General features: G+C 33.9%; 1 protein-coding gene across 3 annotated transcripts in view; it reads left to right on the top strand.

Annotated features, from left to right (window-relative positions):
• SMCO2 (single-pass membrane protein with coiled-coil domains 2) overlaps window positions 1–27,062 on the top strand; it is an 89,081-nt gene that overhangs the window by 53,166 nt on the left and 8,853 nt on the right. For all 3 annotated transcript variants that reach the window (XM_074267639.1, XM_074267638.1, XM_074267637.1), the window contains 2 exons: window positions 5,289–5,379; window positions 25,925–25,981. In XM_074267639.1, coding sequence (XP_074123740.1) covers window positions 5,289–5,379; window positions 25,925–25,981 — 148 coding nt within the window. The remainder of the gene's footprint in view (window positions 1–5,288; window positions 5,380–25,924; window positions 25,982–27,062) is intronic.

Raw genomic sequence — 27,062 nt, 5'->3', positions numbered from 1 at the left:
TTTATTGGCATAAAATTGGGCAAAGTAACTCATTATTATTCTAATTTCCTCTTCATTGGTGGAAAGTTCCCTTTTCATTTTTAAGACTAACAATTTGATTTTCCTCTTTCCTTTTTCTGATCAGATTTACCAAAGGGTTTATCTATTTTATTGGTTTTTTTTCATAAAACCAACTCTTAGTTTTATTTATTAGTTCAAAAGTTTTATTTTTACTTTCAATATTATTAATTTCTCCTTTTAATTTTAGAATTTCAAGTTTAGTTTTTGGTTGGGGGGTTTTAATTTGATCTTTTTCTAGCTTTTTAAGTTGCAAGCCCAATTCATTGATCTTCTCTTTCTCTATTTTATTCAAGTAAGCCTCTAAAGATAAAAAGTTTCCCCTTATTACCGCTTTAGCTGCATCCCACAAATTTTGTCATTATTTTGGGTGAAATTATTAATTGTTTCTATAATTTGCTATTTCACCCAATCATTCTTTAAGATGAGATTATTTAGTTTCCAATTACTTTTTGGTCTGTTTACCCCTAACTTTTTGTTTATGTAGTTTTTATTGCATCATGATCTGAGAAGAAAGCATTTACTATTTCTGCCTTCCTGCATTTAATTTTGAGATCTTTATGTCCTAATATATGGTCATTTTTTGTATAGTTTCCATGAACTGCTGAGAAGTATATTCCTTTCTATCACCATTCAGTTTTCTCCAAAGATCTATCATATCTAATTTTTCTAATAATCTATTTACCTCTTTAATTATTTCTTATATGTTTTGTGCTTTGATTTATCTAATTCTGAGAGTGCAATGTTGAGATCTCCCACTATTATAGTTTTGCTGTCTATTTCTTCTTGCAACTCTCTTAAACTTCTCCTTTAGGGAGTTAGATATTATACTACTTGGTGCATATATATTTAGTATTGATATGGCTTCATTGTCTGTGCTACCCTTTAGCAAGATATAGTTTCCTCTCTTATCTCTTTTAATTAGATCAATTTTTGTTTTTGCTTGATCTGAGATAAGGATGGCTACCCCTGCTTTTTTTTACTTCACTTGAAGCATAATAAATTTTGCTCCAGCCTTTTACCTTTACTCTGTAAGTATCTCCCTGCTTTAAATGTGTTTCTTGTAAGCAACATATTGTAGGGTTCTGACTTTTGATCCAGTCTGCTATCTGCCTCCACTTAATGGGAGAGTTCATCCCATTCACATTTACAGTTAAAATTACTAATTCTGTATTTCCTGCCATCATATTATCCCCAGATTATGTTTTTTTCCCTCTTGTCTCCCCCCCGAACCCCTTCCCCAGTATTAAACTTATGGGCCCCACTTGTGTCACGCAGCCCTACCTTTTTAGTATCCCTCCCCTCTCCTTTTAAATCCCTTCCCCTTTCTTGTATCCTTCCCTTATTAATCTCTTCCCCTTTTCCTCTCCCCCCTTTTAATGAGGTGAGAAAGAATTCTCTGAAAAACAAATATGTCAATTATTTACTCTTTGAGCCAACTCTGATGAGAATAAGATTCACACAATGTTCCACCCCCTCTCTAAATTCCCTCAGATATGATAAATTTTCTTTGCTTCTTCCTGGGATGTAGTTTCCCTCTTTTTATCTCCCCTTTTCCCATTTTCTGACACTATCCCCTTTCCATTTGTACTTCTCTTTTTTTATGTTACATCAGTAAAATCAAATTATCCATGTGGACTTTCTGTATATCCACAACAGAAATACAGTTCTCCAGAATTCCTTTTACCTTTTTCTGCTTCTCTTGAGTCTTGTGGTTGGAGTTCAAATTTTTTGTTTAGATCTGTTTTTTTTTCTTAGAAATGGAATTCATCTGTTTCATTAAATGTCCATCTTCTTCCATGGAAGAAAATGCTAAACTTAGCTGGATAGTTTATTCTTGGCTGCATTCCAGGTTCTTTTGCCTTTCAGAATATCAGATTCCAGGCCCTTCGATCTTTTACTGCGGATGTAGCCAGATCTTGAGTGACACTTATTGTGGCATCTCGATATTTGAATTGTTTTTTTCTGGCTGCTTGCAATATTTTTTCCTTAGTCTGATAGTTCTGCAGCATGGTTGCAATATTTTGTGGAATTTTTTTTTAGGGTCTTTTTCAGAAGGTGTTCAATGAATTCTTTCAATGCCTATTTTACCTTCTGGTTCTATTACCTCTGGGTAGTTCTCTTTAATGATTTCCTGTAAAATAGAATCTAGGCTCTTTTTTTTCATCATAATTTTCGGGAATTCCAATAATCCTCAGATTATCTCTCCTAGATCTATTTTACAGGTCTGGAGATTTTCGCAGTAAATATTTGACATTATTCTCCAGCTTTTCATTTTTTTTTGGTTTTGCTTGACTGATTTTTGGTGTCTCAATGAATCATTCATTTCTATTTGTTCAGTCCTGATTTTTAATGAGTTATTTTCTACATTTGCTTTTTTTTTTTAACTTCTTTTTGTATATGTCCAATTGAGTTTTTAAATGAGTTATTTTGCTCTTTGCAATTTTTTTCCATTTCACTATTTTTTTTTTGTGTGAGTTATTTTCTTTTTCCAATTCACAAATCCTACTTTCTTGGGAATTCTTTATCTTTTCCAATTCACAAATCCTACTTTCCTGTGATTTTTTAACCTTTTCCAATTCACAAATTTTGTTTCTCTGCACTTCCTGTGAACTCTTTATCTTTTCCAATTCAAATTTCAGGACGTTGTTACTCTCTAGCATAGCTTTTCTTTCCTTTGCCCATTTCTCTTCTAACTCTCTTTTCAGGTCTAATAGTCTCTTCCAGGAGAGAGTTATGTGATGGGGGCCAGGTAACATTCCCCTTCAGGGTATTATCTTGAGACTGTCTGCTGTTAGTCTCCTTGGGGTTGGAAACCCACTCATTTTCTGTATAGAAGCTGTCAATCATTCTCTTCATTTTTTTTACTCATTTAAAAAAATCTATGGGGTCTGCCTTCAGGGTAAGGATGTTACCAGCTTCCTCTGCAGAACAGGAATAGTATGGATGGCAGCTGTCTTGTGAATGGGCTGTAAAGTTACAAGGGTGCTCTGGGAGAGAGTTCCCTCCCCCAACTGGAAGTAATTCAGAGCTGGTTAGCATGGCTGGGCTGGGGAGTGCCCAGGGAAGAACCCCTGCTTTGTGGCCTAGTGACTGCCCTTAGGCTAGAGGCTGAACAGTGAAAGTGTCACAACCCCAGGCCAAAACCCCCCATCCCCCTGGCTGTGGGGCTGTGGATATTAGAAGCTGACCAGCGAATAGCCTGGGCACACAGGCCAGAAGTGTCTCTGCCCCTGGAAGCACAGTTGCTGCTGTGGAAGTTTCACTGTTGTGGAAGTTCCACTGCCTCAGGCCAAGCCCCCTACTGTGAGATTAGAGGCTGCCCCAGAGCTGTGCCCCACTGCTTTGCAGATTCTTAACTGTCCCAAGGAAAAGCCCCAGACAGCAGAAGGCGGCTGCAGCCTTGCAGTGATCTGTGCTGAGTCACTTCTGGTTTGGGGTTGTTATAGGCAGTTTCTGATATTTTTTAAAAGTGGCTTGATTTCTCTGCTGATCTTCTGTTTTGCAAGCAGAGTAGAGCAATCAGCTTATGCCAGAATCCTCTGTCTCTGTAGCTTTTCTAATCCCAAAGGCCTCCCCAGCCTGATTGGCACAATATGCTAGCCTAATAAAAAATTGAAATAGTTTCAATTTCATCATTTGAGAATTGTCTGTTCATATCCCTTGACCACTTATCAATTGGAGAATGGCTTGATTTCTTATAAATTAGAGTCAATTCTCTGTATATTTTGGAGATAGGCCTTTATCAGAACCTTTAACTGTAAAAATGTTTTCCCAATTTGTTACTTCCCTTCTAATCTTGTTTGCATTAGTTTTGTTTGTACAAAAGCTTTTTAATTTGATGTAATCAAAATGTTCTATTTTGTGACCAATAATGATCTCTAGTTCTCCTTTAGTCACAAATTCCTTCCTTCTACACAAGTCTGAGAGGTAAACTATCCTATGTTCCTACAATTTATTTATGATTTTGTTCTTTATGCCTAAATTTTGGATCCATTTTGATCTTATCTTGGTATGTGGTGTTAAATGTGGGTCAATGCCTAGTTTCTGCCATACTAATTTCCAGTTTTCCCAGCAGTTTTTGTCAAATAATGAATTCTTATCCCCAAATTTGGGATCTTTGGGTTTGTCAAACACTAGATTGCTATTTTTATTCACTATCTTGCCCTATGAACCTAACCTATGCCACTGATCAACTAGTCTATTTCTTAGCCAATACCAAATGGTTTTGGTGACTGTTGCTTTATAATATTTCTATCATATTTAACAGTTATTGGATTATTTGTCATCTAGGGGAGGAGGTGGGAGAAAGAGAGGGAAATTGGAACAGAAAGTTTTGTAAGGGTTAACATTGAAGAATTATCTATGCATATGTTTTGAAAATAAAAAGCTTTAATTAAAAAATACTTCTTTAAAATTAGGTATTGAAATGGATTGACATGAGATAGACAGCTCTGACCAGATTATTCAATTTAAAGCATCATTTATTAGCCGGCTAGCAACTGACCCCACTAGACAGGCTAGTAAAGATCAGCCCCAAACCTTTAATGAAGTACACTTTTAAGCCCGTTTGCCACATCCAGGTACACAGCCTTGCGGTTACAAATTTGGGGAATCACTGACACAGTTTCTCGTTTACAATGGGGAAGTGTCTGGACAAGAGTGAGCACACAATGGAACCTGTTGGCATGTTTTGCAATGTTGTGACTTGGTTAGACACATACTTCTTGGAAAGTCTAGGGTCTCATGAACTGGGGGATGGGGCCCAGTCTGAACATAACACTTCCCTAAATTTTAGTTTAAGCATCATTTTCCTATAAGCCTGAGGCCCCTTGACCCAGGGATGAGGGGGCCAGTCTTTTGTCCATTTCAGTATATTAATTAGAAGCATCATTTTTCTGTCATTTAGACTTTTTGCAAAATAGCTGGATTTGTAATCTTGAGAAAAATCCTTGTGTAAGTGGCATTCCATTAAATATAATAATAAACTTCAAGAAATTTCAACCATTTTTTGTTAAGATGCTGAAAACATTTGAATGATAAATGTAAAAAAAAAGACTCTTGTTTCTTTGGCATAGTTGCTATAGTTCCTTGAAAAACTAAAATATTAATATTCTTTAAATTGTAGCTAAAATAATGATCTTTCTAGACAAAAGCTACATTAAATGTATTTCTTTAGTAAGGCTTTGTGTTTTAATGGGATCATTCTATTGGTCAATTTTTCTTTGTAGTTTATTAAATGAAGTGATTGAAATGGAAAACCAAATGGAACAGCTAGAGTCAAATCAATACCTAGAAACTGAAGAGGAGTTAAACAAACAGGTAAGGCTTCCAATAGTATTCATCCTACACACACTATCTCTAAGAACCTCAAATCTTTTTTTTTTTCTTAAGGGATATATCCCCACAAACTGAAAACAATATTCTGACAAAGCTGGAAACTCCAGAGATGAAATTTTCAGGGTTTTTAATCCCAACCACTGATGGTAGGAAAAGGTTTGATTTGCCTGTTTTTACTTATTAATACAGTAGGTACATTTGCTAGGTGTGTGAAATATTTATTTCCATCCTATGACAAGAGCTTCTGAATTTAGAAAGTTAGAAAGAATTTCTTCATTGATTCTAAATTTTTGTTGCACTGTGTCTACCTTGAAAATTCAGAAGTTCTAAAGTTTCTTTGCCTCCTTATAATTAGACTAATATTTTTGAAGTACTTAACTATGTATAATTCAATCTCAGCAAACTAGACTACGAAAAGTTAATTTATTTTCAAGGTTACACAACTCTTTAGTAACCAACCTGAATCTAGACTAGGAATCTACTAGTGCCAGCCCAATCTACTGCACTCCATATTTTGTCTTTGTATTAAAGTAATTTCCTACCACACTTCCAGACTGAATCCTTTATTTTGACCAAAAAAACCAAAATTACATGATAAAAATGTATTTTTTTATAAAATTAAATTTTATTTAAGTTTCTATTAAATGATAAATAATATTTGATAACAGGAAATCTTGTCCTACATGGCTCTTTTCAACAGTGAAATAATTCAAGCCAATTCCAATGGTCTTGTGATGAAGAGAGGCATCTGTACTTAGAAAAAGGATTATGAGGACTGAGTGTGGATCACAACATAATATTTTCACTCTTTTTGTTGTTTGCTTGCATTTTGTTTTCTTTCTCATTTTTTCCTTTTTGATCTGATTTTTTCTTGTGCAGCATGATAATTGTGGAAATTTATATAGAAGAATTGCACATGTTTAATATATATTGGATTACTTGCCATCTAAGAGAAGGGAGGGAAAAAATTAAGAACATAAGGTTTTGCAAGGATGAATGTTGAAAATCATCTGTGCATATGTGTTGAAAATTAAAAGTTTTAAGAATAATGAAAAGAAAAAAAATAACAATCTGTCCCAGTCATCCCCAACCTGTCTGCCATGAGAGTAGCCACATATTTTCTCTCTTCTCCAGAACCTTCATTGACATTTCTATTGTTCAGAGTTCAATTCCTTTTAGTTTTTTAATTTACTTCTTTGGAGTTAATGTCTATTTTGTTCTCTTGCCTTTGCTCATTTCATAAAGATAATTCTTACAAAATTTCCCATATTTCTCTGAATTCAACATATTGTTATTTCTTGTTGCATAATAATCATCTTCTACATCCATATGCCCTAATTTTTTTCCAAGCATTTCCAAATTGATGGGCAACCACTTATTTCTTTACTGCTCCAAAAAAAAAAAAGATACTATGAATATTTTTATATTCATCTAATCCTCTTTTCTCTCTTTGATTTCTTTGGGGCTCAGTAATAGAAACTGCTGGATCAAAGGATATGAATAGTGTGTTTTTTGCATATTAAGTACCATGTACATAATTTTTATGTTTTGCAAACAATTTTATGTGCAAATAATTTTATATCTATAATCTGTAGATATAGATCTAAAATGTATCGATATAGATTTTTATAGATGAGGAAACAGGCTGAAAAAGATTAAAATATTTTTCTCCTGGAGATAGGGTGAATTCAAGTCTTTTTGACTTCGAGTGTAACAATCTCCCTCTCACCAACCCCTTGCTTTTAAAAATAATTCCAAATAGGAATTTAGAAAAATTGGACCACTTCACACCTCTTTTCTCACCACTCCATCAATAATGACTCTTACTATTTTATCTTTGCCAATTTTCAGGTTTTTCCTAGACACTCCATTTTAAATAGAAGTTAACCATGTCTTCATTCCTTTCCAAACTGCACTACTGACTCATTTCCACAAGACTTTGCCAACTGTGCCCCCTGCAAAGGGTACCTTCACCCATCCCTCACTTTTCAGCTCCCTTTTATAGATTATCTTCCCCTATTAGAATAAAAGTACCTTGAAGGCAGAAAATGTGATTCTATTTTCTTGAATTTGTCTTCTATTTAGTATTTAACACAGAGAAAGTGCTTAATAATTAATTGTTCCTTGACTTGACCATCCCTCACTTGTGATTCCATAGCCTAGTTTTCATTTACATAATTGTAGACAAGGTTGATCTGAGCGTTCTCTTTAAAAGGAAGTGTCTAGGGAAAAACCAGCTAATCAGAGGTAGAAGTTTAAGGAGTGACAGAGAGCTTAGAATGTGAAAAATGGTCCAGGAACAGAGTAAGCTTTTCTTTCCATAGAAGAGATTTCTATAATATGGTATAGCATGGAGATGAATTAGCAAAGCATCCTAGAAAGGAAAAGTATGGGAAAAGATAGAGGGAAATGGTGGAAATGCAAAGAGGCAGTGTTATAAAAGGCAGGAAAAGTAGATGGAAAGTTGACTGCAGAGGATCATAGGAGTTTAGACGTCTATTCTATGGTGATGGGAAATGAAACCATTACAAGTTGATTTTTTTTTTGTTTGTTTGTTTTTTAAAATTTTTAGAAGAAGGGTAGTATAATTTAAACCACAATGTGAAATTTAACAAAAGAACTGGCACATAATAAGAGATTTTCATTTGTTCATTCCAAATATGATATAATTAAAATACAGATGATTTTTGTTTTCTAGTTAATATTGTCATAGGATACATGTAAAGCACCATATGACCTTGAGAAATACATTTATTTTCTCTAGATCTTAATTAGCTTCTCTGGAAAATAAAAATCTTTTTCCAGCTCTAAATCCTAATATACTATAGTCATTGTCCCTTCTTTTCTTTTTCTTTTTTTTAAATTAATTTTATAATTATACATTTTTGACAGTATATATGCATGAGTAATTTTTTAAATAACATTATCCCTTGTATTCATTTTTCCAGATTTTCCCCTCCCTCCCTCTACTCCCTTCCCTAGATGACAGGCAATTTACATGTGTTACAGTATACCCTAGATATAATATATGTGTGTAAATCCAATTTTCTTTTTTTTTTTTAATTTTTTTATTATATATATATTTTTTATAATATTATCCCTTGTATTCATTTTTCCAAATTATCCCCCCCTCCCTCCATTCCCTCCCCCCGATGACAGGCAATCCCATACATTTTACATGTGTTACAATATAGTCTAGGTACAATACATGTGTGTAAATACCATTTTCTTGTTGCACAATAAACTTTAGATTCCGAAGGTACATGTAACCTGGGCACACAGATATTAGTGCTAACAATTTACATTCACTTCCCAGTGTTTCTTCTCTGGGTGTAGCTACCTCTGTCCATCATTGATCAACTGGAAGTGAGTTGGTTTTTCTTTATGTTGAAGACTTCCACTTCCATCAGAATACATCCTCATACAGTATTGTTGTTGAAGTGTACAGTGATCTTCTGGTTCTGCTCATTTCACTCAGCATCAGTTGATGTTAGTCTCTCCAAGCCTCTCTGTATTCCTCCTGCTGGTCATTTCTTACAGAGCAATAATATTCCATAACCTTCATATACCACAATTTACCCAACCATTCTCCAACTGATGGACATCCATTCATCTTCCAGTTTCTAGCCACAACAAAAAGAGCTGCCACAAACATTCTGGCACATATATGTCTCTTTCCGCTCTTTAGTATTTCTTTGGGATATAATCCCAGTAGTAGCGCTGCTGGGTCAAAGGGTATGCACAGTTTGAGAACTTTTTGGGCATAATTCCAGATCGCTCTCCAGAATGGCTGGATTCTTTCGCAACTCCACCAGCAATGTATCAGTGTCCCAGTTTTCCCACAGCCCCTCCAACATTCATCGTTATTTGTTCCTGTCATCTTAGCCAATCTGACAGGTGTGTAGTGGTATCTCAGAGTGGTCTTAATTTGCATTTCTCTGATCAGTAGTGATTTGGAACACTCTTTCATGTGAGTGGATATAGTTTCAATTTCTTCCTCTGAGAATTGTCTGTTCATATCCTTTGACCATTTATCAATTGGAGAATGGTTCGGTTTCTTATAAATTAGGGTCAGTTCTCTATATATTTTGGAAATGAGACCTTTGTCAGAACCTTTGTTTTTAAAAATATTTTCCCAATTTGTTACTTCCCTTCTAATCTTGTTTGCATTAGTATTATTTGTACAGAAACTTTTTAGTTTGATGTAATCAAAATCTTCTATTTTGTGATCAGTAATGATCTCTAGTTCTCCTCTGGTCATAAATTCCTTCCTCCTCCACAGGTCTGAGAGGTACACTATCCTCTGTTCCTCTAATCTATTTATTATCTCCCTCTTTATGCCTAAATCATGGACCCATTTTGATCTTATCTTGGTATATGGTGTTAAGTGTGGATCCATATCTAATTTCTGCCATACTAATTTCCAGTTTTCCCAACAGTTTTTTCCAAATAATGAATTTTTATCCCTAATGTTGGTATCTTTGGGTTTGTCAAAGATTAGATTGCTATAGATGTACCCTTTTTTGTCCTTTGTATCTAATCTGTTCCACTGATCTACCGTTCTATTTCTTAGCCACTACCAAATGGTTTTGGTGACTGCTGCTATATAATATAGCTTTAGATCAGGTACACTTAGACCACCTTCCTCTGACTTTTTTTTCATTAGTTCCCTTGCAATTCTCTACCTTTTATTCTTCCATATGAATTTTGTTGTTATTTTTTCTAGGTCATTGAAATAGTTTCTTGGGAGTCTGATTGGTATAGCACTAAATAAATAGATTAGTTTGGGGAGTATTGTCATCTTTATTATATTCGCTCGGCCTATCCAAGAGCACTGAATGTCTTTCCAATTATTTAAATCTGATTTTATTTTTGTGGCAAGTGTTTTGTAATTTTTCTCATATAATTCCTGACTTTTCTTTGGTAGATGGATTCCCAAATACTTTATACTCTCAACATTTGTTTGGAATGGAATTTCTCTTTGTATCTCTTGCTGTTGCATTTTGTTAGTGATATATAAAAATGCCGAGGATTTATGTGGATTTATTTTGTATCCTGCCACTTTGCTGAAATTTTGAATTATTTCTAGTAGCTTTTTAGCAGAGTCTTTGGGGTTCTCTAAGTATACCATCATGTCATCTGCAAAAAGTGATAGTTTAATTTCCTCATTTCCTACTCTAATTCCTTGAATCTCTTTCTCGGCTCTTATTGCCGAGGCTAGCGTTTCTAGTACTATATTGAATAGTAATGGTGATAGTGGGCAACCTTGTTTCACTCCTGATCTTACTGGGAAAGGTTGCAGTTTATTTCTATTGCATATTATGCTTACTGAAGGTCTTAAATATATGCTCCTGATTATTCTAAGGAATAGTCCATTTATTCCTATACTCTCAAGAGTTTTTAGTAGGAATGGATGTTGGATTTTGTCAAATGCTTTTTCTGCATCTATTGAGATGATCATATGGTTCTTATTAATTTGATTATTAATATGGTCAATTATATTAATAGTTTTCCTAATATTAAACCAGCCCTGCATTCCTGGAATAAATCCTACTTGATCATAGTGTATTATCCTGGAGATGTAAATCCAATTTTCTTGTTGCACATTAAGTATTGGATTCTGAAGGTATAAGTAACCTGGCTAGATAGACAGTAGTGCTAATATTTTACATTCACTTCCCAGTGTTCCTTCTCTGGGTGTAGTTGTTTCTGTCCATCATTGATTAGCTGGAAGTGAGTTGGATCTTCTTTATGCTGAAGATATCCACTTACATCAGAATACATCTTCATACAGTATTGTTGTTGAAGTGTATAGTGATCTTCTGGTTCTGCTCATTTCACTCAGCATCAGTTCATGCAAGTCTCTCCAAGCCTTTCTGAATTCATCCTTCTGGTCATTTTTTACAGAGCAATAATATTCCATAACCTTCATATACCACAATTTACCCAACCATTCTCCAATTGATGGACATCCATTCATCTTCCAGTTTCTAGCCACTATGAAAAGAGCTGCTACAAACATTTTGACACATACAGGTCCCTTTCCCCTCTTTAGTATTTCTTTGGGATATAAGCCCAGTAGTAGCACTGCTGGATCAAAGGGTATTACACGTTTTTAAGAAGGAAGGTGCTAAAATTAGAGCTAGTGTTATGCCACAGTTCTTTTTTATTGTCCTGACTCAATTTCCCTAATTATCCTGACTCAGTTTCCCTGAATTTTCCTGCCTCAATTGTTCTGCTCAATCTTGCAAAACCACCCCTAACTCTTAATCATCAGAATATTTGATAATGATAAAAGAATCTTATATTTTAGAATATCAGAATGCCTCTTCCCATCCCAATCTATCAGAATATCAGATACCATCTTATCAAGATGCCTCTTCCCATCTCCAGTACCTTCCCTCATAGTCATCCTCATCTCCAGTGTCTTCCCCCACCCTGTCAGAGTCTCATTCCAGCTCTTAGCACTCTGATTTTACCCCTGCCTTGTTTTATCCCCTGTATCTGAGCCATGTGTATACATGTCATAGAGAACTCAAATTGTTTTCTGGATTCTTGGAGACAATAGTCTCATTCAGCCCTGGGACTAAACATGGATCCATTTGGTCCCACTAAATCCTCTCTCTTTCAAGTAAAATATTAAATGCTCTCTAATCTCTATCTTGCCTCAGTTTCTCCTGCATTACACTAGGTATTAAGGAAATTGTTCTGGTCATAGTTGTACCATGGGTTGGGTGAGAGGGTAAAGAGTGAAAACAAGGAGACTAATTATGACTACCTTGTAATAATTCAATTGACCAAACATTAAATGGCAACTGTGAGCAAAATACTGTTTTAAGCACTGGGAGGGTTTAACCTTGATACAGACTTTGCCCTCAAGAAAATCACTTGTTTTTTTCTAGTAGATGATGGGGAAGGTAAACTGTTTTAAAGATTTTATGTAGGCAAGTAACATTGATTAGACATATGAACTAATTGAAAATTACAGAGAATAAGATGTGGTTGGGAATTCCTGTAGTCCTTAATCAAAGAGAAACTTAGGCTAAAGGATCTCCAGCTCAGGAGTTCTGAGTTGCAGTAAGCTAAAGACTTATCAGATGTACAAACTAAGTACAATCCCAGTATGACTCTTGGGAGTAATATGCCCAACTGAAATCTTCTACAGGATCAATCAGTACAAGTTAGAAACAGAGCAAGTTAAAATTCCTCTGCTGACCAATAGTAAGACAGCTAAGTGGTCCATCAAATAGAATGCTGAAGTTGCTATCAGGAAAACCTGATTTCATATCATAAGTCACAAACTTACTAATTATGTTGCCCTGGAAAGTCACTTAGCTTTTGTCTACTTAAGTTTCTTCCTCTTTTAAATTGAAATAGCACTACTTCCTACAATTGTTGTGAGATTTGAATGAAATAAATATTTATAAAGTGCTTTTCAACCTTAAAGTGCTACATAAATGAATTACCATTACAACAATCCAAGTAAGATATAATGAGATCCTGAAGAGAAAAGAATGAGAATAGAAAAGAGGGGTCAGCTTCAAGAGATACTGTAGAGATTGCCAGTACTTGGCAACTGATAAATTGTAGGAGAAACGTTCAGAGATTAAAGATTACAAGATTATAAGTGCCTGAGAATGATATCATCAATAAAATCAAGAATGATCTAGTCAGGAGGAAAGTGAATTCCAGATATTATCGAGATCTCTAGGTGGAGATGTTTAGCAGCAATTGGTTGTAAATGTGAACCTAAAACTCCAGTAGCGCAGAAGTTAGGGATGGAATTAAAGACTTGCCAATAAATTACATAGAATCAGGAGAGCCCCCTAGATTTCCAAGAGAGAAAGAGCATGAGAGAATTGGACCCAGGATCTAATCTGTACCATTGCTTGTATTTAGAAGATAGAAGAAAAAGGACCTAGGTAAGAAAATATAGATGGAGCAATCAAAGAGGTAGAAATAGAAAATAAATGAGTTTGGGAAGCAGATCACAAGCTTCTCATTAAAAGATACAATAGAGTTTTATAAGGGTTGGTTTGGAGCACTTCTCATAGAGATTTTTTTCCTTGCTAAACTAATTGGTTTCTTCAACGTCTGAAGACTATGTTAAAGAGGATTGGCCAAAGAATGTCACTTAGGAATGGATTCTTAAGGTAGAATTTTTGGAAAGGGAAAGAACTCTTTCCAAAGGTTATATAAAAGAGATTAGAGACACAACACTCTCCTTTGAGCACATCATTTTGGGACTCTATGTTTCTCTTTGACTTCTAACAATAAGACTTCCTCTCTACCTCAGAGATAATAGTTGGCTATAAGTATTTGGAAGCATTATGTCTTAGTGTAGATCTTCAATTCCTAACTTGTGAATTCTGCTTGAGTGTCTTTCCTTTCTTTCCTTCCTATTAATGAATAAAAATTGCAAGGCAATTAGCAATTAAATAGCAATTGAATAAATTTCCAGTCTTGGTCTATCTTATGAGTTTAGGAATTCTTGGGGTACATGTGCAAAAATGTTTGTGGCAGCCCTTTTCATAGTGGCAAGAAATTGGAAATCAGTTGGAGAATGGCTGAATAAGTTATGGTATATGAATATTATGGAATATTACTGTTCTATATGAAATGACCAGCAAGATGATTTCAGAAAGGCCTGGAGAGACTTACATGAATTGATGCTAAGTGAAATGAGCAGAATTAGGAGACCATTGTACATGGCAACAACAATATTATAGGATGATCAATTCTGATGAATGTGACTCTTTCCAACAATGAGATGATTGATGCTAGTTCCAATGATCTTGTGATGAAGACGGCCAGAGAGAGGACTGTGGGAACTGAATGTAGATCACAACATAACATTCTCATTCTTTTTGTTGTTGTTTGCTTGCATTTTGTTTTCTTACTCATTTTCTTTCCTTTTTGATTTGATTTTTCTTGTGCAGCAAGAGAATTGTATAAATATGTTTACACATAATATATTTAACATATATTTTAATATGTATAACATATATTGGATTGCTTGCCATCTAGGTTAAGGGGGGGGAAATTTGGAACACAAGGTTTTATAAGGGTCAATGTTGAAAAATTGCTTATGTATATGTTTTGAAAATAAAAAAAAACTTTAAAAATATTTTTAAAAAGGAATTCTTAGGTTTATTGATCAGTGCTGGTAGCACAATGGGAAATACTCCCTGCAATTGTGCAACTTCTTAAAGGAAAAGATAATGAATGAAAGCATGAACCAGAAAAAGTTTATAGAGTTATACCTGGCTAGTGCCTAGATCTCATTGATTATTTAAGGCAAGAAAGTCAATGTGAAAGATCTTCAGGAATTGCCATAAAATTACTTTAACTTTGAAGAGGATTATAATAGTGATGCGATATATCCTTGATTAATACATATATAACATTTGACTTGTTTTAAACTTGGGGAAAATATAATAATCCTCAAAGGTCCACATGAATCCACCTTCTGGGATTTTATGAAGTTATTTTAAATAGCAAGTTAGACATATAACAAATAATCCAAGTGCTCAATTAGGAAGATTCCTAACAGTGAGAAAGAGATTTTATTTTCTGCCTTTATTTGTTAAATATATGTGTGTATATGCATCTACATCTATGTATTAACTCCCACTCTCTTTATGGTTGAAACAAAATTCAAGTTACTGGAAATGTTTGGTTAAGAAGCAAGGAAATTTCTATGTGTAAACAAACAATTTGAAAGGGAAATTGGAAGAAAATCTTTTTCTTGGGGCTGAGTCAACCAGAATCTTCTACATTAAGAGGCCTTGTAGGGCTGATGGCCCTTCTTAATATCTTCCTTATCTGCCACAGTCATAATCTTATCTTGCTTTCTTGTCTCATTCCTTGACCTTTCCTTTTCTCAGCTAGTCCCTGAAACATCTATTTCTGAGATAGCCTCTCCTTTTTATACAAGTTCCTCAAGACATGACCAAACCTCAAAGCCTTTCATCAATTATTCAGATTTATTCAATCAAATAAGTTTATTAACTAAGGTAATTATTCCAAAGATGGGATAATTAGTGGTGTCCTTATCCTTATACAAAACTATAAGTCTAGTTTTAAGTCTTCATGTATTTCTTCTGTGATGGATGAAATAAATTGCTGTCTAATATCCTGATAAGAGGCAGCCCAATGTAGTGGGTAGATTTAATTGAACTTGGAATCAGGAAGACCAGAATCCAAGTCCAGTCTCTTATTCATTTGATTGTGTAACTCTGAGAAAATCTTTAACCTTTCAATGTGTAGGTAATTTTCTAAGACTTAACTTTTTTTTTTATTACAGCTTTTTATTTACAAAACATATGCATGGGTAATTTTTCAACATTGATCCTTATAAAACTTATGTTCCAAATTTTTCCCTCCTTCCCCCACCTCCTCCCCTAAATGGCAGGCAATCCAATGCATATTAAATATGTTAAAATATATGTTAAATCCAATATATGTATACATATTTATACAATTATCTTCCTGCACAAGAAAAATCTGATCAAGAAGGGAAAAAAAACTGAGAAAGAAAATGAAATGCAAGCAAACGACAACAGAAAGAGTGAAAATGCTATGTTGTAGTACACACTCAGTTCCCACAGTCCTCACTCTGGGTGTAGTTGGCTCTCTTCATCCTTAAGACTAACTTTCTCTGCAATTTACACTCTTAAAAGAGTTACCCAGAGAGTACTGAACAGTATTAGTAGAAGGAGTTACCCCATTTGGGTTTTCTTGATATCAGAAAAGTCACAGGTACAAGCTGTATACCAATGTCTATTTTGAATATTGATGTCCAATATCCTTTTCTAGAAGGAATTCTGTTAATCCCCTTTAAGAGAAACACTAGACATGAAGAATATTTAACTTTTGTTTTAGATATATTCTAATTTATTCTCAGTTCTAGAGAGTTCTATTTTCGGTAGGGCCATACTGAACTAAAGAAAATTGAGAAACAAGTTGACCTCTCTTTGTAGTCAGCCTGACACCCAGAATGAATCTGGGCTCCAGGCTGATTTCAGAAAAGTCTGGAAAGATATGCATGAACTGATGCTGAGCAAAGTGAGCAGAAACAGGAGAACATTATGCATAGTAATAACAAGATTATGTGATAATCAGCTATGAAAGACCTAAGTCTTTCTCTTCTCAGCAATGTGGTGATCTAGGGTAATTCCAATAGACTTAGGATGGAAAATGATCTGCAAACAGAAAGAGATCTAAAATGAATATAGATCAAAGCACAATTTGCCTTGTTTGTTTGTTTGCTTGCATGCCTGCTTTTTCTTCCTCATAGTTTTTTCCTCTTGGTATGATTTTTCTTGAACAATATGACAAATATGGAAATATGGTTAGAAGGATTATACATGTTTAACCTATTTCAGATTGCTTGCTGTTTTGAGGAAAGGCAAGAAGAGGGAGGGGGAAAAATTTGTAAAACAAATCTTACAGAAATGAATATTGAAAACTTTATTTACATGTATTTGGAAAAATAGAATACTATTAAGCGGGGGGAAAAAGAATCTAGTCTACATATCCACAGCAAGAACCCCTTGTGGAAAGGATCTTCCCCATTCTCTCTAACTTTGCCACACCAGACCACAGGCTGAGATAGTAGTAATAGGAGATTTTAATTATCCAGATCTCTGATGAACTCTTTTTCTTCCAGAAACAGAATAGCTAATAATTTCTTGACTTATTGATAATTTTATTCTTCCAAAAATGGGAAAACCAACAAGGAAAAATTCTATCTTGAATCTAATTCTCACAATAAGAAGGAAGAATGGTTTGATGCAAATGGAAATGCTATGGGATCCTTGAAAAGAAGGCTTTCAAGAGTTCATAAATTCATAAGTCCATCATTGCTTCCAAGAATTCATAAAGGAAGAAGGGGGAACGTTGGAGATAGTCTTCTTATATCCTAGATTTTGGGGAAACAAATTTCAAAGTCTTCAGAGGAATAATAGGTAGGATTCCATGGGCTAAAATTCTAGATGGGAAGTTATCCAAGAAGATTTAGAAAACTGTCAAAAAATAAAATTTGAAGACAATGAAAACAATTATGAGGAAGAGAAAAAAATGAGAGCTGTCTGAGGTCTGACGTAAATAAACAGGGGAACTCACTAATTTAAATTTTTAAAAGAAACATACAGAAAGTGGAAGCACAATCAGATAACACAATGAGTGTGACATGCTCTTTTAAAAACATCAAGGATTCGTCTACTGAGCATATATTCCTACAGAATCAGAGACAAAAATAAAGATGTAATACATAACAAAATATTAATAGCTGCACTCTTTAAGATGGCTCAAAAGATAGGGATGTAAAGAACTGGAAACAAAGTAGGTTTGATATACTGATTAAGAAATAGCTAAAAAAAATCTATGGCATAAAATGAAATATTGTACAGTGAGAAACTATTAAGAAATTCAGAGAAATGTGGCAAAGTGTATAAGAACTACTGCTGAGTTAAATGATTAGAACCAGAAGAATAATATGCACAATGATGGCATCAATTATAAATGAAAAGTTTACCACAAGGAAGCTAAAACACCAAATTACAGAAAAGCCACAAAATGTTCTAGAGAAGAGAGAACAAAATGAATTTTCTCCCTTATGGCAAAAAGTTGGGGAAGGAAAAAGGACTGCTAGGACAGAATATTTTATTTGTTGTCAGACAAGGTTTATATATTAAAAGAAAGAATTCAATGTAGCTGTGATGGAATTCTAGTAGCAATTAGAGAGTTGTGGGAATCCCCTTTTGGTTGGTTCAGGTCCTTTGTGAAAGAATTCATGAGCCCGAAGAGTTTTAAGTGGCAAAAATGGAAGTTTATCGTTGAATGAGGTCAGCTCTGCTAGGAGACTGACTTCTAGTGGCAAAGTCCTATTAGGGAAATAGAGGCTGGCACTGAGAAAAGAATGTCTTCACAGCAGGCAGGGTCCTGACAGCTATGCCAAAGACGCAAAGCATACTACTTTGGACATTCTGCAAAGAAATGAGTTTAAAGTTGCCCTTTAATAGGTAATCTTGAGGTTCAGGTTTCAGGTTGAAAAAAAAGCCAAAGTCCCTAGGTCTAGATCTCCATTGAATGAAAGGCTTCTGGAATTTGGATTTCCTGAAAAGGGTCTGCATTCCCAAAAGATCAATGAGGTGATTTGCCTTAGAAAAGCCCAGCCAGGAGGATGCTCTCTCTTTCTCATATGAGACCCCAATCAAAAGGGGACACAATTTCAGAGTGATTAATTTTACAGATTAAAGGGACCCCTGGCAGTTGAGAGGGTGATAATTGAAATACAAATATAAACAGCAGTAGTACAATAAATTGGGGGAAAAATTGGAAACAAAATGGGTGCCCATCAATTAGGGAATGGCTTAAAAAAATAGCAACTGAATGTAATGAGACTAATATTGTCTGAAGTTATATAACATGTCTGAAATAACAAATATTAGAAATTCAGAGATGTTTAGAAACTGAAATATCTTTGTATTTTTGTAATCATAATTTTTTTCTTATTTCTGGAATAATTATAATATTATAAATGAAAAGATGATTAAAAACAATTCGAATTCTAAGTAATTGGAAAATTACTGAAGGTTCTGGAGAAGAGAAAATATTGGAGAAATGAAGGACTACTAAGACAGAATGCTGAATACTTGTCTTTTACATAGTCTGTATATCCATTGTTATTGCTTAATTGGTTTTCTTTGTGATTAAGAGAAAATGCAATTTGGAGGATGTGGCTGTTAACAACTATAATGAGAAGAAAAAAAATTCATCAATAAAACACCAAAAAATTTCCAGGATTGTTGAAGTTCAGAATTAGTTAACATGGCAAGAAAAGTTAAGGACCAAAGAAATTTTTTTAAAGTTATATTAAGGGAATGACTAAAATTCCCTTTGATCTTTTAGAACAAAGAAGGAAATATACTGGCAATGGAGCTATGTGACTGGATCAAGTCACTTTTCATCAATTTAGTCTCAAATTTCCTCATCTGTAAAATGAGATAATAATAGTATCTGCCTCACAGAATTATTGTGAGAAGTCAAATCAAATAACATATATAAAGTGCTTTGCAAACCTTAAAGAACTACATAAATTATTTTTAAAGAGTCAGAATGGAACTTGATTTCAAATCCTGCCTCCAATATTGAGGAAATCACTTAACCTTCCTGGGGCCTTAGTGTCTTCATTGTAAAATGAGGAAGTGGGACTTTATAATCTCTGAGGTCCCTTGAAACTCTGTATCTCACTGTGAAAGAAGGTATAGAAATTGTGCCAAGCAAAATTATCTATTCACTAAAAACACTAGAATAAAAATGGCTAATAAGAAGTTGCTTATCCAAGAGAAGATGACATACTAGTTTTATCATTATCATTAAATTTTTATTTTTGTAGTCAATAAAAATCAATTTTCATACCTACCCAATTCTCCATTCTGCGAAAAAGGAAAAACAAAACTTTTGTGGAAAATATACATAGTCAAGCAAAACAAACTACAGCTTTGGTGATATTTAAAAATATGTGTGCTATATTGGATTACTTGCCTTCTAGGAAAGAAGATGAGGGAAGGAAGGGGGGGGAATTGGAAAAAAAGGTTTTGCAAAGGGTCAATGTTGAAAAATTATTCAAAATATATCCATATGTTTTGAAAAATAAAAAGTTTCAATAAAAAAAAGAACTGATCTCTGTCAGCAAAATTTTAAAGATCACAGGAAATGAGACACATCACAAGATTGGAAAAGGGACAAATGTTCCAACTTTTCTTTAAAAAATTTTTTTAAAAGTCAATATTTTCAAACTATATAGGCCAGTGAACCTTGGTGTTGATTCCTGTGAAAATTTCAGAGCAGATCACTAAAGAGATTATGTGAATACTTACAAACATATACAAAAGGAAGCAGTTGTTATTTTTAAAAATTGTGGTTTCATCAAAAACAGGTCAATCAGACTAATCCTCCTTTTTTCATTTTTTCCAAATTATTAAGCTAATAGATTAGGACAATGTTACAGATATAGTTCACCTGTATTTTAACAAAGCATTTTGGCAAATATTGAGTATTTCAACTATTCTATGGAAAATATGTATTAGATAATAAGATTATGTGAATTTGGAACTGATTAAATGCATCAATTTCAAGAGAAGTAAAAAATAATTAAATGTCAACTTAACACATCTCTAGTGGAATGCTCTGAGGATCTGACTCTGGGCTATTAATATTTTTATCATTGACTTGAAATACTGATGAAATACACATATGGCACAAAATTTGGAACATTAGCTTATACACTGTATATGTCTCAGAATCCAAAAAGACTTGACAGAATTGAATATTGGACTGAATCTAATAAATCTAATAAAATGTAAATATAGAGACTTACCTTTAAAAAAAAAAAAAACTTCACAAGTACGATATACTAACTTGACAAGGAATGTTAGTGTATTGTAAACTCAAAATGAATCAGCAATGTGATGTGGTAGCTAAAAGAAACCCTAATGCAATCTATAGTTATGTCAAGAGAAGCATAATAGCTTCCCTGGGCTATCTTCCTGCAACTCTCATTTATACTAATTTATAAATGGGATTTCCCAAAGAAACACATTTTCCTATAGTTTCACACTCCTAAAACTGTAACTTGCAACCCCTTACCTTTACTAAAGTTTAGACTATGGTCAGTAGAATACAATTAGCTCAAAGTAAAGACATTTTTATTAAAATGGCATAGTAAGTACAGTAGCTACAATTCATTTCTTTCCATGCTACAATACATTTCCTTCCATAAACATGGGGCATACTTTTTCATAGTGTCAAGAAATTGGAAACTGAGTGGATGCCCATCAGTTGGAGAATGGTTGAATAAGTTATGGTAAATGAAATAGAATATTATTGTTCTATAAGAAATGATCAAGAGAACGATTTTAGAGAGATCTGGAGAGATTTACATGAATTGATGCTAAGTGAAATGAGTAGAACCAGGAGGTCATTGTCCACAGCAACATCAATATTATAGGGATCAATAATGATAAATGTAACTCTTTCAAATAATGGGATGATTGATGCCAGTTCCAATGATTTTGTGATGAAGAAAGCCATTTACACCCAGAGAGAAGGCTGTGGAACTTGAATGTGGATCACAACATAACATTCTCTTTTTTGTTTGTTTGTTTGCTTGCATTTTGTTTTCTTACTCATTTACTTTCTTTTTTTGATCTGATTTTTCTTGTGCAGCAAGAGAATTGTATACAGATATTTATGCATATTGGATTTAACATATATTTTAACATGTATAATATATATTGACTTGCTTCCATCTAGGGGAGGGGATGGGGGAAAGGAGAAAATATGAAACACAAGGCTGTATAAGGTCAATGTTGTCAAATTATCCATGTATATGTTTTGAAAATTATCTGTGCATAGGTTTTGAAAATAAAAAGCTTTAAAAATTAAAAAAACAAAACAGAATAACATGAGGCATAGTTTCCCACAAATACTATTGTGCTAAAAGGAATGATGAGCAGGATGATTTCAGAAAAACCTGAGATGATTTATATGAACTGATGCAAAATGAAGTGAACAGAATCAGGAGAATATTGTACACAAGAATAATGATGTTGTATGATGATTAATAACTTAGCTATTCTGAGCAAAATAATAATCTATGCCAATTCTGAAGAATTTATAATGAAAAATGCTTTTCCTTTCCAGAGAGAGAACTGATGAAGCCTGAATCCAAAATTTTCTTTATTTTTCTTGTTTTTGTTTGTTTGTTTGCTTGTTTTGGTGAAAGAGTAGAGGGTGAGAAGGGAAACTTTTCTTTTGTGACATATATAATATGGAAATGTTTTGTATGACTTCACATGTATAGTCTATATCATTATATATCACACTGCTTACCTTCTTAAGATAGGAGAGGGAGGGCAGAAGAGAATTTGGAACTCACATTTTTTATTTTATTTTATTTTTTAATATAGCTTTTTATTTACAAGAAATATGCATAGGTAATTTTACAGCATTGACAATTGCCAAGCCTTTTGTTCCAATTTTTCCCCTCCTTTCCCCCACCCCCTCCCCCAGATGGCAGGTTGACCAACACATGTTACATATGTTAAGTATAAATTAAATACAATATATGTATTCATGTCCAAACAGTTATTTTGCTGTACAAAACAATCAGACTTTGAAGTAGTGTACAATTAGCCTGTGAAGGAAATCAAAAATGCAGGTGGACAAAAATAGAGGGATTGGGAATTCTATGTAGTGGTTCATAGTCATCTCCCAGAGTTCTTTCGCTGGGTGTTAACTGGTTCAATGCATTACTGATCTTTTGAAACTGATTTGGTTCGTCTCATTTTTGAAGATGGCCACGTCCATCAGAATTGATCATCAGGTAGTATTGTTGTTGAAGTATATAATGATCTCCTGGTCCTGCTCATTTCACTCAGCATCAGTTCATGTAAGTCTCTCCAGGCCTTTCTGAAATCATCCTGTTGGTCATTTCTTACAGAACAATAATAATCCATAATATTCATATACCACAATTTATTCAGCCAATCTCCAATTGATGGACATTCACTCAGTTTCCAGTTGCTGGCCACTACAAAGAGGTCTACAACAAACATTCTTGCACACACAGGTCCCTTTCCCTTCTTTAAGATCTCTTTGGGATGTAAGCCCAGTAGTAAGTCTGCTGGATCAAAGGGTATGTACAGTTGGATAACTTTTTGAGCATAGTTCCATATTGCTCTCCCAAATGGAATGTATTCACAATTCCACCAATGTATCAATGTCCCTGTTTTCCCAAATCCCCTCTAACATTGTGCATTATCTTTCTCTATCATTCTAACTAATCTGACATTTGGGAACTCACAATTTTTAAAAAGAACTTAAAATTTTTTTGCTTGTAATTAAGAAAAATTTAAAATGTTTTTAAATTGTAAAGGTGTGTGTGTGAGACAAACCAGTTAGTCAAAAGATCTGGGCTTTCTTAGGAATGGGCTTGAGTTGTATATATTAAATAGCACAAAGTCACTACTCAAGGAATTTGCTGGCTAATAAAGGAGAAATATGGGCAAGCATACATATATAGAATCATTAAGTTGGAAGTGTATTCATAGCAATTTGTTCCACTTTCCTTATTTTATAAATTAGGAAACTGAAACTCAGAAAGGATAATGAATCTGTCCAAGGTCACAAAGCTAGTTGTTCTAGAAGGTCACAAAGCTAGTTGTTCTAGAGTTTGAACCCCAAAGTCATGACTCTTAAACTTGCTCTTTATTCTGAATCATATTATTATTTCTATGCCATGATGCATAAATTCAGACTACAGATTTTGATTTAGAAAAGACCCATTCTCCCTATTTTATAAATAAGGAAATATAGCCATGGGCAAGTTAAATTGTTTGTCTACTGACAAATAGTAAGCTTCTTATGGAGTATTTCAATTTAGGCCTTCTAAACTCTGCCAGCACCCTATTCTTTAAACTATGTTGTGTCTCATAATGTTAACATTTTATATTTAATTTTTTATTATTTTTTTAAAAGTTTTTAGTTTTCACCCATGATTTCATCTCTTGTTGAAAGGCTTAATAAACTATACTGACAAGTGATTTTTAATCTATAATTTTAGCTAGTTTGTTGGAGTACTGCTTCTTCCCAGATCCTTTCAAATCTATGTGGTCAAAACTCCTTTGGTCATAATACTAAGATATTATCTGCCTGTTAAAATATTTCTCCCTTTTCCAACTACATATTTGTGTAAAATCAGATTTTCTTCATATACATTAACTAAAACATCACAACAAATTGAATGAAGATATGAGAATCCAGTTCTGTTCTATTAAAGAGATTTTCAAAAATATGTAAATTATGTAAAATATGCTATTCTTACAAAATTTTTGGAGAATATGGTGACTTTTCATAAAAATATTATTTATATTGTGAATGTTATGTGATATTTTGTTATTTTCAAATGGATTAATACTTTAAAATTTTTATCAGTCTTTTTTTTTTTTTTTTTGGATTCTGCTCTTATTTTGTTTTTTTAAATAATAGCTTTTTCAAAATGCATGCAAGGATAATTGTCAGCATTCACCCTTGCAAAACCTTGTGTTCCAAATTTTTCTCCCTCCCTCCCCTCTACCCTCTTCCCTATCCAATATAGGTTAAATATATGCAGTTCTTCTAAACATATTTCCACATTTATCATGCTACACAAGAAAGATCAGATCAAAAGGGGGAAAATGATAAAGAGAAAAAAAAAGCAACAACAAAAAAGCTGAAAATACTTAGCCATTCCCCATCAGTCTTAATTTGTAGCACAGTAAATAGTTATATGACTCAGAGAAACATAAGCAATTTGGAATCCTAAATTTTTTTTAAAAGAGTATAAATTTGCCCATAATGATAGAGTATGTCTATGTGTGTGTGTGTGTGTGTGTGTGTGTGTGTGTGTGTGTGTGTTTGTAGGACTGTTTTAAAGTTAGGAAGACTTGAGTTCAAGTTCTACTTCTGACATAATATCATAATCCTCCTAATTACTAGTGTTTATGCATTATTATTTAATAATGCATATTTAATAACACATTAGTAATTAGGAGGTTATGCCTTAAAAGAATCCAAGATACAAACTGTTTGGAATGACAGAGACAATATGAGAACAGAATAAGGAAAAGAGAAATAAGATGAAAATAAAATGAAAGGGCTCTATTAATCAAATATTAGCAAGAAAGATCACATTGAGAAATGAATGCTTAATATTTATTAAGCATGAAAATATAATTGTGAAGTCATTTGTTTGGGCCTAGAAAAAGTCTGCCTCTACTTCTGTGCATACTCACCTATAATGAAATTGAAATAAAAACTAATGGCATTTGTGAAGAGCCTTTCCTCCTAACCCTGACTTGTTCTTATTATAATCAGATTTATAGATAAAGATAACATATTTTTACTATGTAGGTGAATCAGGAAGCCAAATGACATGAGACTGTCCTATGATGAGTTGTACCTCACAGAAATTGTGCTGGAGAAGAATGAACTTGGTGAAATAAAAGGGCAGGGAATCTATTTTCCATGTAGAGCCTAGCACAAGGTAATGCATATAACAGATCTATAGAAAAATTGATCTTCATTTCAATGATTCAAGCAACAAGCATTTTATTAAGTAACTTCTAAGGATTGAAGATAAAAAAATTTTGAAAAAAAACTCTTGTCTCCAGTGGGAGAAATGTTGTATCCACAAAATATATACCAAGGAAATACATTCGATATAAAATTTGGTGTGGATCAACACTTAGAGCTTTTGGGGGAAAGAGGTTATTGACAAAACAAAGTTGTAAGGGTATTGTACTTAATAGCAATAATCTGCCCTAAACACTAGAAATTACTATAAAGCCTGATTCTTTCTGGTCAAGTGACCTTAAGAACAATCTCTTTTCTCCTAAGAATGATCTATTTTTTTCTACAGTTGATTTATTGCAAACTCATAAATACCTCTACAACTCAGCCTCATACTTTCTTTATATAGGAGAAGATCATGATGATAAAAAGACAGTTAGAAGAAATGAACAGCAAGTTTATTCAGGTAATAAAAAATGGTAATGCTATAAAGAAAACTTGGATTCTTTTAGAAGATCTCTGAACCAAAATGCTATGAGTCAAGCATTCTCTCAACCCATTTAATCCATGTTGGAGTACCTTCTCTGGTAGGAAGGATTTAGCTATATTTTGGAGGTTTCTTCTTCTGAGGCATGCTTGTTCCCACCAGATTATTTGAAAGCATCATCATTTCCACTAGTGAAAATACAGATTTTAGCTCCCTTTTGAAATACCCAGGTTTATAAAATTTAAATACTCAAGTTTGTTTTTTGCTGGGGCAATGGGGTTAAATGACATGCCCAGAGTCACACAGCTAGTAAGTGTCTGAGACCAGATTTGAACTCAGGTCCTCCTGACTTCAGGGCTGGTGCTCTATCCATTGTGCCACCTAGCTGCTCCACAAGTTTAGAAAACTTAAAGAAGGCATAAGTGTATTTACAAGCCTAAGAATACATAAACCTATGTTTCAGGAAATAACAATATAATAATTTAGTAAGCAGCCCTTTTTCCTGGCACCCAGGATAGTCTCAATTACTCATAGCACACTGAGTAAGGATAGTAGGGTACATGTGCCTCTGTGAACCTATCATGCTCTCTTGTTTAGCTGTGCCATGCTTTTCAACTTGTAGTGTTCTTCACTTCCAGGAAATGTTCCTGTCATACTTGCTCTGACTGAAGTGAGGGAATCTATCTCAATAAATTTCTACTGATAGAACTTCTGCTGTGCCTTCTCATTGCTTCTCAGACCAGGTACTTCAGAGAAGCACAAAGGGAAAGGGAAATTGTATCAGAATCTCTTATTTGGAATTGAGATTCGATTTCCTCCTTCCCATCTGTCTTATAGCTCTTCCCAGGTAAACTTCTGGGAAGTGGAAATTTTGAAGTCCCTGTTTTATTGTATTTATATTTATAATTCTCAATATAAACATATTATATATTGAGAAACTATATGCAGTCCTCCCCCCTACAAGCAAAGCCATAACTCTGCGGATTTATATATTCACAGATATAATTCACAAGACCCTGCTGCTGCATTTGCCTTTGATAGTAATTTAACACAACTCGAA

This window comes from Sminthopsis crassicaudata, chromosome 5 (genome assembly GCF_048593235.1).
Source record: "Sminthopsis crassicaudata isolate SCR6 chromosome 5, ASM4859323v1, whole genome shotgun sequence".
In the NCBI taxonomy this organism is placed as follows: domain Eukaryota; kingdom Metazoa; phylum Chordata; class Mammalia; order Dasyuromorphia; family Dasyuridae; genus Sminthopsis; species Sminthopsis crassicaudata.
This window is presented reverse-complemented; position numbering and strand designations above follow the sequence as displayed.